The sequence below is a fragment of the Centroberyx affinis genome, unplaced genomic scaffold (genome assembly GCF_046629955.1).
Source record: "Centroberyx affinis isolate AG114_WGS23_722 - 3 ecotype Tasmania unplaced genomic scaffold, CSIRO-AGI_Caff_v1 ptg004178l_1, whole genome shotgun sequence".
NCBI lineage: Eukaryota > Metazoa > Chordata > Actinopteri > Beryciformes > Berycidae > Centroberyx > Centroberyx affinis.
The window spans coordinates 244,035-257,382 of NW_027281933.1; the positions used below are offsets into that span (position 1 = coordinate 244,035).

The 13,348-nt window shown below is 40.7% G+C and overlaps 1 protein-coding gene across 5 annotated transcripts; it reads right to left on the reverse strand.

Annotated features, from left to right (window-relative positions):
• Positions 1–3,442: 3,442 nt before the first annotated feature.
• On the reverse strand, positions 3,443–13,348 carry slc13a2 (solute carrier family 13 member 2). Of its 5 annotated transcripts, none has more exons than XM_071542758.1 (12): positions 13,247–13,348; positions 10,679–10,807; positions 9,660–9,796; positions 8,479–8,704; positions 7,630–7,772; positions 7,326–7,448; positions 6,304–6,513; positions 5,782–5,882; positions 5,429–5,544; positions 4,139–4,300; positions 3,907–4,044; positions 3,443–3,574 (listed from the first exon to the last, which is right to left on the reverse strand). In XM_071542758.1, the coding sequence occupies exons 1-12, from the start codon at positions 13,346–13,348 to the stop codon at positions 3,443–3,445; spliced, it is 1,719 nt and encodes a 572-aa protein (XP_071398859.1). The 5 variants fall into 5 exon arrangements, with proteins under 5 accessions (XP_071398859.1, XP_071398857.1, XP_071398856.1 ...); XM_071542756.1 differs by having other exon boundaries at positions 7,630–7,791; positions 8,465–8,704; XM_071542755.1 differs by having other exon boundaries at positions 7,630–7,811; positions 8,452–8,704.

The window sequence follows — 13,348 nt, forward strand, 5'->3', positions numbered from 1 at the left end:
AGCATGATCACGTCTGGTAAAAAATCTACTAATTTTATTTGCAGTGACGTTCAAATGTGGTCATCTAGTTCATAATGGTCCAATAGATTTCCAAAACCTGTTAGCACATTTTGTACACAATAGGCAATAGTTAGATGCAGTTTTGAACCCAGATGATTTCAGACCTTTTTCCTTATTCCTTATCCCTTGTTCCTTATTTATGATTCCAGTTATGTGTGACCTATATCTACTGTAGGGCCTGTGTGTTTATTATATTTGCTCAAAGCACAACATCCCTACAGAGCCAACAATGGGGGAACTTATAAAGGACAATTGATCTGATATGACCATACGCTTACTTTGTCATCTGTGTCTTTCCAGCCTCATGTTATTTTGTGTTAGATGATAAAGACAGTAGGACTTCTGTTGATCCGCACTGTGTAACTCTCTCATGTCCGCTGCAAAGTTTCGGTGTTTGTCCGTCAAGGAAATTTGAGGAAACTCTTCATAAGAGAAGAAAGGGAAAACTTGGATCTGTGAATGTTGATGTTTTTCTTTCGGAAACTTGTCGCAAAAGGGAAACTAAATGGACTGAAGATTGTAGAATGTAGCAGAAGTAGTTCACTGAGCAAATCACCGTGACCCCTGACCTTTCTCTTCCGTTTCTCATAACCAGAATATAATCGTTTCTTTCTGTTTCTCTGTCAGTCCTTGTCTCTCTCCTTTACATTCTCTCATTCGTTGTGTTACCTGTTTTCTGCCTCTCCTATATTTTTATCTCAGTGTTTTCACTCTGACACATTCCAGTGAGTTCGGACCTGTGTGTGTGTGTGTGTGTGTGTGTTGGTCTGGTGGGTCGGAGGCATGTGGCGTTGTTCCCATGCGTTTATTACACAGATCGAACAGACAAACAGCCTGTAACTGCGCTGTCCTGGGACGCCTCTTAATAGTCGTAATTAGCTTCCTCTCCTCTCATTGCTCCATCTGCACTGATACCCGACCTGCCTCAAAGAGTATTTGCAAATACTATGTTTTAGCGTACATACCATCTTCCAGGTGGGTGCAATTTGACACATAGTTCAGTATGAATACCAGCAAGTTTAAACAGTCACAGGAAGTGAGAGTCAAGTTGGTTACTTTTCTGTTAGCTGGTTCTATCTAAACTGTCCTGATGCGGTAAACCCCACCCATCTGGTACTGCAAGTGGGTTAAAACAAATGAATTATTTGCACATTCTAGTTGAGCCAGGTCTGAGTGATACTGAAGAACTACAAAGAGTTGGTAGGAAACTACCACCTTCTTTGAATGCACTTGTCTTCTGTGTTCAGATCAGCAAAAAAAAAAAAAGAAAAGGGAGGAAGATGTTCCTGAGAGCTTCAGAGTCTGCTTGATATCCTCATGGGCTCAAACTGAGTGATTAAAAATCTTGATGAACTTGGTTTCCCCCTTAGGGTTTCCCTGGTTTATTGGGCCTGCACAAGTCGCTGATTGTGGGTTACGGGGATTAGAGGTGAGACGCGGTAGCAGACTGGGCTACAAGTAGTGAAATGGAAGGAAGGGGAATGTGGAAAACCACTTAGACTGGACTCAGTTTGTTAATCGGAGATGAAATGGATTCACTTGAATGTTAGTCAAACATGTAGAACAGATTTATTTATGACTGATTGTGACTCATGTAAAAAAAAAAAGATTTTGAAATGAACTGATGTAAAGTTTTTGACAATTCAAATGTTGGTGTGACTGAACAAAAACAAAAAAATAATAATAAAGGTTTATGGGAATTTTTGAAATATCTCTGTGTCTTGATTGACTGTTAACATGTTGTATGTTGTTGTGGGTGTCGAGTGAATGAAAGAGAGAATGCATTTTGTTCACATGGCGATGTTTTATTTTCAGAATACAAACAGTTATGGTATATAAAAATGTAAAATTGAATAAACATGGCAGTAGTGGCGCCTGTGTGAGTCAGTGAGCTGGGAATTATGCTGACACTTCTGTCTCTCTCCTCCATTTCCCGTCTCGTTTTATTGTCTACTATTGCATTTACCCAACAGTATAGTTACCAGTCACATCCTCTACTCTGATCATATCCTGCTGGCAGCCTCTTATCTGACAGTTATCCTTCAACCAGCCTTTTAATCTTTACTGACTGCACACAATATTAGTAACACCTTCCTAATATTGATTAGAAAATCGGGTAAAGTTTGTTAGTCTATACAACAGTCCCGGAGATCTTCTACTTCTACTGGCATGGAGGTGAGTAGATAATGACTGAATTTTCATTTTTGGGTGAACTACTCCTTTAAAAGTCATTTTTTACCCTGTCTCCTCTCCATCTACAAGTGGATTTAATTAAGTACAATAAATAATTGGTCATACAGTAGCTTTCACCTGGATTTACTGCATTTTAAGATCAAGTATACCTAATATAGGTATACAAATCACCATGATCACCTAATGTGTGCTTACTTGGGGTTTACAAATCATGAGATCAGAAATAAAGTCTTTCTTTTTCACGGTGCAAACAGTGTGACGAGAATACTGAAAACTAAGAGAACAACAAAATGTGCGGCACAAAGACTTCCTTTGGGTCCGACAAAAAGGACCACAATAATAAGTTAAACTAATTGATACGATTAACTCAATTTGGACTCATTTATATAGTGTCTGTAAACAGAAGGTCACTCAGAAGAATCGCAGCTTTCAAAAAAAATTAAAAAATCAGCCCAATTACTGGTCAACACTCTTGGGACAAATACACATTCATAGTATACTGTATCCTTGTATTTTTTTTGTTTGTTTGTTTTTTTCAATGATAAGGAAAAGGGATTCTCTAAGGAAATGAGCTCAGTATAAAATCAAAGCATCGTTCCCCTTTTGTTTTGTCGATGAAATCACATGTGGAGGTACTGAACGCCATCAGGGGACGGTCTGTCTAACTGCATGAGCAGTGGTGCCTGAAGATAATCTTAGTTTTTGTTCCACAGCCACACACTGCTTTGGTCCCAGTTGTGTATTGTTTCAATACTGGCTTTACGGTTTTGCTCGGGTAATTCATTGTAATAAAACGCCTAATTCAGAACATTAGGACCACAGTTGTTTGTGTTGTAGAGGGAAAAATTGGGTAAAGCACAGTGTCATTTTAATGTCATGTTTTCTCCAGCAGTGGTGGTAATTTTCTAGCTGAATGCTGAATGCTGCTGAATGCAGTATGGAGGACCACTGGGTCTACATGGTGCATTTGTTTTGTGCGCGTTTTGTTTCACTTTTCACACCAATTCCATCTTCACATATTATAACTGGCCCCTACTTTCATTTACTGCCCCTTCTTTTACTTCTTCCACACCTCTTTCCATTAAATCCAAACATCTTTCTCTTTTGCTTCATTTACCCTCTCTCTCTCTCTCTCTCTCTCTCTCTCTCTCTCTCTCTCTCTCTCTCTCTCTCTCTCTCTGTTCTCCCCTTAAGGTTTGCTGTGTGTAATGTTGGCCCACTCAGGGAAGGTGTGCATGTTGAACATGGCGTATCCCCAGGTGTTGATGCCGACATTAATGGTCAGAATCCCGATGATGTTCAGCATGAAGCCGGCCTTCACCTGCAGGGACAGACAGTCGCAGATTTATTTATCACATGTGAACTGATGTGTATCTATGGAATGCAAGCAGATTAAACCCATTCAGCTTGTAGAAATATCCTTTGTCAGCATGATCCACAGTCCTTGAGTGCATGGAGACACTATGAGTAACAATGGTGCCTCTAGCAGATACACAACCCTTTAAGTCACTAGACACTATCAGCATGGTTGTCTGTAATAATGTCAGACCCAGGAATTGTAAGGTTTCACCCAAAGAGAAAGCTACAGTCCTTGGTAGCATGAATGACACCTGTTGTGCAAGTCTATGTATTATACGTGTGTGCGAGTCTCACCATGTCTATGACTTTGAGCTTTCCAAAGGCGAAGGCAATGGCGTTGGGCGGTGTAGCCACAGGCAGCATGAAGGCCAGAGAGGCAGCGATGGTGCAGGGCAGCATCACATACAGCGGGTGGAGCCCAATCGCTGTGGCCTGAGGAAACACAGTTACATACATTGAAATACCGTAAATATGAATGTGTGCCTTGGTGTGTGTATGTAACCTGCGTGTGAACCGTTTGGTTTACCATTGAAGCCAGGATGGGCAGGAACAGGGTGGTGGTGGCGGTGTTGCTGGAGCACTCGGTGAACGTTGCCACCAGCAGGCAGAGCAGCAAGGAGATGGCGAAGGCGGGGATGCTCTTCAGAGGGGCCAAGCTCTCCCCCAGCCACTGGGACAGACCCGATTCCTGGACACATACCATAGAAAACTTCAAACACATGGAAGCAGAAATGTCTATTTTTAAAAAGGAGTCTAAGCACGTTTTTTTTTCCCTCTATTGAGACAGCAGGAAAGCTCAAATGAACACAGGAGAAAAGGTTCCAGTAGGATTCGATCCCAAGTCATCAGGGGAACATGTGGGTCAGGGATTTTTTGGCAGCATCTTTGGTGATGACTCTCATCGCTGTGGTGTTTTTTGCACTGCACCTCACAGATATCAAACTGAAAAAGTACTGTCATGTGTTTTCTGTGGTGGAGTTTGAGAGTCTGTAGGTGGCGCTCTTCTCTTTGTCTGTTCAGCCATGGTGGCTATCACTGCTCATGCTAACTACCCAGTTCTTCTTCTATTTATTACAAACAAACTGCTTTCTCTGCTGCCAGAAACGTAAACTACATCACTTGTGCGCCAGAGGATTTTTCCCAGGAAAGACCTACCTGACAGTAGGGTTTAGAACAGCAAATGTAAAAGCTTTCGTGAAGTGGGTACAGGTTGATTCATTACTGTGTTATACCAATACAAAGTGGCAAAATGGATATTTATTTATATGAAAAAGTTATAGATTATTACTTAAATCATTACCTCTCTGGGCATAAAGAACTGTGCTGATTTATATACAGAGGTTGTATGTATGTTGCTGTTATGGTGTAAGTTTCTTAACTAGTATAAGAATTTATTTGACCATGTGAATTTTCTTAAAAAGTTTGACTTGTCGATGGAAAGTAAGCTTTTAATAATTTTCTAAGGCCATCACAACTCAAAATGCAAGTCTTGTTTACCTGCCGGTTTACAAATATTACAAATGTAAACAAATCTGTTAGAGACTCCAAATACAAATGCAACTGTTTATCTGCTGCCTATTGTCAGTCCGTGTATCAAAAGTTCAGACACTGATTGTCAGAGTCAAAGAAAAATCTTCAAACCGATAAATCTCAAAGTCTAAATTAAACCAGCAGATGGGAGCGTTTCAACAGGGGAAGCCATGCTACAGTCACAAACTGGGCCTGTAACTACTGTATTTCCCTTTTAACCTACTAACCCACTACTTTAACCTAAAGAAAAGAAAGGACAACAGACTGAGTATTCATGGATGTTTACCTCGCTGCCGGCAGCCAGAGCAAAGCCTCCTCCCAGCAGCAGGATGATGTTCCAGGGCATTCGCTCATGAACGACCTGCCAGTTCAGCAGAGCAGGGGGAGACTTCACCGTCTTACCTGTGGGACCCAAATGAAGTTTGAGTATTAGGCAGTAATTAGTTTGAAGGAGCAGTGTCATGTCTGCTGGGTAATCATCAGCCAGCGGTCCGACAAGCTGAAAACCAAATTTAGGTTGCTGGAGCAGGAGTTGCTGTGGATTTGTCTGTAGAAGGTGACTGGTGGTGTTCAAAAATGTTTATATTAGGGTTGGGGGTTTTTTCAGTAGAGATATTGAGAGATTTTCTCTTGACTCACCCTCTCCATCGGAGCCGTAGCCTCCAAACCTGGGCAGCTGGGAGGGGATGGCGAAGAAGAGCATAGACATTAAGATAGCTACAGTCCCGTCCGTCACATACCTGAGGGAAGCAAGCAGACAGTATATGTGACATTTGTATCTGAGGATTTTGCTGCCCTGTTTCACTGTGTTGACATGATGCGATCATGTGTGCACTACACTTACAAAGTGTAGTACAAACTGAACAAATACAGTATGTGTGTATTGATGTATATCAGTGTAAATCAAGGAGATCATTAAAAAGGGGATCATCCTTCAACTGGAGGGACAAAACATGAAGTGGGACCAAGCGAAAAGAGAATTTCCGTATGGATATCAATAGAGTTTTATTATTATTATTATTATGTGTGCACAATCCAAGGGAAAGGGAGAGAGAGACTGAGGGACTATAGAGAGATAATGAAATGAAAGAGTGGAGGAAAAGAGAAAGAGACTCTGAAGAGTCATGTCAGATAGAGCGAGAGAGAGAGAGAGAGACTCACTGTCCCTCCTTATTGAAGAGCACTGTTGCCCAGCCGTCCATGAATCCTGGCTCCCTGGTGAACCACAGGACCACCAGCAGGCTGAAGATGGTCAGCACCGCCGACTCCGCAAACGTTATGCCCCCCAACTTCATGTATTCCCCCCTCATCACGGCGTACGCCTCCTTATCTCTCTCGTTATTCACGCCGCAGCCGAACGACTTCTTAATGCTGAGCAGGTGCAAGTACAAAGGGCAAAGATGGGGGGGGGAGGCAGAGGATTGGTCAATGAATCAAGGAAGCGAGTGAAGATTTATAAGCGTGGATAGTCAATGGGCGATCTGGACGGTGATTTCCCTGATGTATATAAAGTGTGTTGACTTCGGTTAAGCTTTAAACTAGAGCTAACCATGAATGTTTATATAGTCAGAGGTTATTATATTGTTAAAACAATTGTATTATTTTACATCATATCCGGTTTGGACAGAATTTTTCTATTGAAGAATCTTCTTTTTATGCCAGTTTTCCTAATTCCTTATTTGATGTGGTTTAGTGAAGTTGAGTGAAGCAGTTCAGCAGCTTTGGTGTTTGTTTGCTATTAATGTCAGTACAATAATGACATGTGAGCAATGAGTAGGTTAGTATCAATATGAAATCCATTACAGATTACTGGTTAATTTACTGTGTAAAATCAGTAGCATAATCCACTGGATTACTCCAACAGTGAGGCAATCCACCAACTTTCAGTTACATTCAGATTACTTTGCCTTCATAATATACTGTATATGAAGTTAAACAAATTTACACACTGCATTTTTTATACCATTATTACCAGATGTGTAAATTATGTTTGTTTAATCTCACAATACAACCTACAGGCTCAGTTATATGCCTATAACCAAGTATTTGATAAAGATCTCTCTTGCTCTTTCACAAAAGCATTATGTAATCTATAATGGGTTAGAGTTACCATTGTTGTAATCAGATTACTGTAACCTCATTACATGTAATCCATTACCCCCTAACAGGTGAGAAGGTCTTACTTGAAGCCCAGGAACATAAACTGCAGCCACAGCCAGGAGAAAATCAGCATGATCACCATGTTGGGAAAAGCAAAGCCAAACCAGCTGGCAAAGTTGATGACATCACCGTTATTAGGGAAGATCCTTTACAGAGGATAAGAAAGAAAAAGAAGAAGAAAAAGAGGTAAGGGGATACAGACAAGAGAATGGATGGTTAAATATCTTTTTTTTTCCTGTCTTGTCTGATAATGTTTCTTAGGATGGCTATACACTGAGAAATTATATTTTTGTTGATCATGTTCCATTACTTTCCCGAGTGTCTTACTTGTCCACTTGTCCCTTAAGGATGAGGTTGGGGGTCGTGCCGGTGAGGGTGGCCGTGCCCCCGATGCTGGCGGAGTAACACACACTCAGACTCATCCCTTTGGTCAGGAGTTCGTACTTCTGCTCCCTCGCTTTTCTCCTTACCTCCTGGAGCGATTCTGCGCTCCACTCGTGCTGTGGACCCTCATCTGGGGGCCGGAACGTTTGGTTAGTTGAGGGAATTTGGAAAAGCAATTTCCAAAAGGCCATATATCCATTTTCAGAGACTATAATATTACCTGAAGTTCGTCGATCAATGTCTCAAAAATATTGAGCCATTTTGTCAACCAAGGACTTAGATTACCTTTAATGCTTTAACAAGTAGCATCATTTGTTTTAATTTTATGATGTCAATCATTTTGATACAGTAAGTATCCATTTTTCCAAATGGTGGATAACTAATTTTGAAAGGATAGTTGGTCTTTCATCTTGTAATCTTACACTTAAACCCTTTTAGTATTAATGTTTTTATTATTTATCTCCCTATTCTCTTCCCCTCAAAAGCCATTCATTGCAAATGAGAATTTGTTCCTAGCTCACATGTTTTGTTTAAGTTTAAATCAATACATAAATACATAAATAAAATAATTTGGCCCATTTCACAGTCTGAGTAAGGAAATTTAACTGAGGAGGCATGGTCCAATGATGCCTAAATAGTAAACACACACTGATTGACAGGTTCTTTCTTTCTATCTATCTATCTATCTATCTATCTATCTATCTATCTATCTATCTACCTACCCCTCTGTCCCTCTCTCCGTGTCAGACATGTATACTTACATACATAGTTGTCCGGCTGAGTCTTGATGACTTGCGGTTTCTCGCCTGTCACTTCTTGTTTAGTTTGTTTGGTCTCGAGCTCGAAGGCGTGGTTGTCCTCGGCTGCAGCCTCCAGCTCGCGCTCGTCGGCCTGCGCCTCGGTGGCGCTCAGCTGCTGCAGCACGGCCTGGGCGATGGGCAGCATCATGGCTGTGGTCGCCGTGTTGCTGATCCACATCGACAGGAAGGACGAGACGCTCATGAACCCCATCATTAACCTGGGTGGAGGGGATGATGGTGAGAGTGAGTGATGATGAAAGGCAAAAGAGTTAAAGATGAAAAGATGTGAACGGAGAATAGTGCTAAGTGGTACTATGTGTGTACTTTTTATTAGTAGTCTATTTAAAAGCCCAACTAGGGACTAGGGTTGGAAATTAGCAGTAGCTACAAACTCCATGTGAATACATCTTTTATATTTCAATAGTGAAGTGCAATTATGTTAACTGCACTGTCCCTATATCAATTAAACTATTAAATAAAATAAGAAAGTGTGTGGTGATCAGATCAGAGTACCAGCTGGGTGGGGTTTACCATGTGTGGACCATTTAGCCAGTGCCATGTCAGCTGTCAATTGAAGACTAAATATATACTAAATTTAGTATATACTAAAGTTAGATTTTCATAAACTTTCTGAAATTCAGTTCACCGTCCTGGTAACTCCCACCCGTTTGTCACCAAAGGAGGCTAAAACCAGCATGATGATTCTGTAATTTAACGTATTTCTGGTTCAAACAGGTTCTTGGGGCGGGACATAACGTGGGGAGGGAACATTCAAAAGTGGCAGACGGTGTAAATAGATGGGATGGCAGTATCGATTAGGGAGAAAAAGGTAGTTTTCTATGAGGGCAAGGATGGAGGGGGGATTGTTAAAAAATCTGCTTCATCACTGTTTACCAGGAGGGAGCATAATGGGGTTTTGTTATAAAAAAAAAAAAAAGACATTTTGCACATTTTTTGGCATGTATTGATAAATAAGTGAATTATTATGAGATGGAACATTAGCTAAAAATGTGACAATGTTCTTTTTCATTTCATTGTGACTTTAAAGGTATGTGCAAACACTATTTGACCCTGACACCTGGTGGCTATTCATGCAAATAATGCCACAGCTTCCCTTTGCTATCTGATCTGGTTTGCACAGGTTTGGTGTATCAGGACTTGCGCTGCTCTTACAGGGCGGGACGCACACCGACCAGCAGCAACACTCGCAGGGCGATGCGTTTATGGAGGTTCCAGTGCTCCACTGCGATGGCCACCAACAGGCCACCAATGAACAGCATGTTAGAGTCCTTAAGATACTCCACACACACCTGAAACAGATAACGCACACAGTACACACACACACACACACAGATAAACACACACTTCAGCAACATGTGCACAAAACATATTATATCTGGTTTCGGCCCACCCAAGTGACTTGTGAACCCGCTGCCCCATACAGACACATTGTTACATCCTATTGGTTTTATGAGCCATAAAAACGTAAAGCGCCGACATCAGCAGAGCCGTCCGGGTCACCGAGGGTACGCTGCGTCTTTAAGAGACCTGACTGAGGGGCGGATCAGCACTTTCTGTATGCAACGTGTTCCATCAGTACAGACAAGACAAACTCTATTCTATTCTATTCTATTCTATTCTGTTGTGTTCTGTTCTGTTCTATTCTATTCTGTTCTGTTCTGTTCTCTTCTGTTCTCTTCTGTTATTTTTGGTTCTGTTATATTGTATTCTGTTCTGTTCTCTTTTATTCTCTTCTCTTCTCTTCTCTTCTCTTCTCTTCTCTTCTCTTCTCTTCTCTTCTCTTCTATTCTATTCTATTCTATTCTACTCTATTCTGTTCTGTTCTGTTCTGTTTTGTTCTGTTCTGTTCTCTTCTGTTATTTTTTGTTCTATTATATTGTATTCTGTTCTCTTCTCTTCTCTTCTCTTCTCTTCTCTTCTCTTCTCTGCTCTTCTCTTCTCTTCTCTTCTCTTCTCTTCTCTTCTTTAAACATTCACCCTACTATAGTGTCTTTCACCAAGGCACTGACCCCCCTACCAGCTCCAGGCTTGCTGTAATGCAACTGACCCTTGACCTTTGACCCCTCCCTCCGAAGTGGGCCGAGCAACACGAGAATTTCCCTGCAGGCATCAATAAAGTATCACTTTATTATTCTGTTGTATTATTTTGTAAGTGTGGATGATGACTGTACCGCTCCGGCCTTCATGATGCCCATCATGGGGAAAAGGACGATGGGCAGCAGGGCGGTCACAGCCAGCGGCATACACTCCGTACACCAGTACAAGGCCATGAGGATGATAGCATAGCCGCATTTCGCCTCCTGTAAGCACACAGACACACACACACACACACACACACACACACACCAAATTCTCTGAATGAGAGTGCTGAAATGCTTCATTTGTTGCAACTATCATACAATAACGTAGGGACACATATACACATTAACATTAACACTAACACAGACGCACACACAAAAGGACACACACATACACACACAGACACTAGAAGCGACTCTAACTTAACTACTGTATCTGTATCTTATCTCATCTCTTTAAAAGGCTATAAGACTTTACACATGCAGATAGCAGTAACCCTTGATCATAAAAACAAACAGTTTGTTGTGCTCTTGTCTTTCAAGATAAATCTTTATGGGTCCTCAGTATGGACCCGAGTCACAAAGGCTGTGCCGACATGAAACTTTCCATTGCCACGCATGTGCCGGTCACACACTTTGGGTGAAAGCGTCAGTTTTGTGGCACTAACAGTTTTAAATGGTCAAAATATGTAAAACATGAAATCTTCATTAAATACATTAAATCAAAATGTAGGATATTTAAATTAAATTATATCTACTACATGGAATGGGCTGTTACATGTATGGACATTACAATAATAATAATAAAGTAATAATACAATAAAGTATTATAATATCATATTCAGCATATTTTGATTAAATAGTATTGAGGTAATTTCCAACTAAGGTTTTTCTCATTAGCTTATGGAAGGACTAAGGAAGCAATATCTTACTACTATTATTCATTTATTTTTTCAGTCTCTCCACCAAACCAGGTGCATAAATATTGTATCCTTGCATGATTTAACAAGTCCAACAGTGTAAAGTATCCTGAGCTTGCCAGCTCAGAAATACTGGGTGTGCAATGCATTGTGGGCTTAGCCAGAGAGACCTACTAAAAATCCAGGAGGCAGCCATCTTTACGCACCCTGTCCAGTCAGAAGCTCTTTAGAAGTGAACTGTGACTCGTTGTATGTTGAAAGATACGGGCTCAAATGTGGCTTAAGATCTACTGTGTGTTGCACATCATCTCCTTTGTCGCTCGCAAAGCTCAAAACAATGGAGTAAATACGTCCAATAAAGCGCAAATAAGAAATTTGAAAATCTGATCAAGAAAGCTCTACAAATATCAAAACCTCTTCAGTAAAATGATGCATAATTATCTACACATATGCCAATGAATACACGTTTTTTAGGCGGTCTAGCTGCAGCATTTAAACCCATACTATGTTCCATGACAACATGGGGGAAACCTGTTGGAGGTCAGAGGTTATTCAGTAACTTTTCTTCCGGTGATTATGTTGGGAATTTGACCTTAGAGACTTTATCTTCCTGTTGGTTTAAGTGATTGACATTAAAGACCTGCTGAGATGTGGACATGGATAAGCTATTCTCACTCTGACTCGAGGTTGATGTTTTCCTGTTCTCCAGTCAGTGTGAAGGTTTATGTTGCCCTTTACAGGCTGAGAAAGTCTCATGAAACTCACTCAAATACAATTATAGGAATAAAAAAAAAAAAAAAAGCTTCAATCTGAAAACAAGGCTGATTTTATTTTTTGTTTTATGTTATTATGAGCCAGTTTTATGAGACAGATTAGGTCTAGTCCGCAACTAAAAGAGGTCGATGGATTTCATTTGAACTAATTTTTGTCCAAGGCTAGATCGTCTATGTGTACCACTGACAATTACTGGCAGGTTAGTTAAGCAGGCTGTATTCAACAGATTCTTGGTTAAAATCCTCAGGACAAATACCTAACTCCGTGTATATGTGCTATTCTGCTCCAATCCTGATTGGATATTATTAAACAAGCAAATTTGAGCCAAAAAAACCCATTATAAGTCAATGAAACTGTTTCTTGCAAAATTAACTGAATTTAACTTTCTATGTAGGCTCGAACCCCAGAGCCACCACTAAAGGCTTTAATTATCCCTTGAATTAAGATGGATTAGGCTTTGCATTCTGTATTTTCATTTCAGGATATATCTTTTAAATTGCATTTGACTATTCATTTGGTTGTTTATCGGCCCTTTTAGGTTGATTCCGTGGTTGTTTCCCCTTCTTTCCATAGCCATGGTCCATTGCTAGTTTTAACTTCAGACATGCATCAGGTAAGGGTTTCTAAGCTTTTTGTCCATGAGTCAGACAGAAAGAGGTTGATGGGAATGTATTTATTTTTATGTATTTATTTCAACAACATTTCTCTCTGACTCTATTCCTCTGCCATGCACAGTGGAGAAAGACAGCACAAGTAGAAGAAAGATGTGACGCCACAAAGAGTCACATTCAAACTCATCACATCACAAGAGCATAGTATCTGTTTTAGACTGCAGAGCCACCAAACCACCTCTGGAAAACACTTCTGTTTGCTCTTTTAATCAGGACAAACATACTCACACAGAGGCAAATGGCTCAGTTAAAATTCTAACTCCAGTATTTGCCTCACCTCACACACACACTCTTACCGGTGTAGGGCTGAAGATCGGCAGGAGGAGGAGGACGATTGGCGTGATGACGATGATTAAGTAGTTTCTGTGGTACCACATCCAGCCCAGCCACCGAGCCAT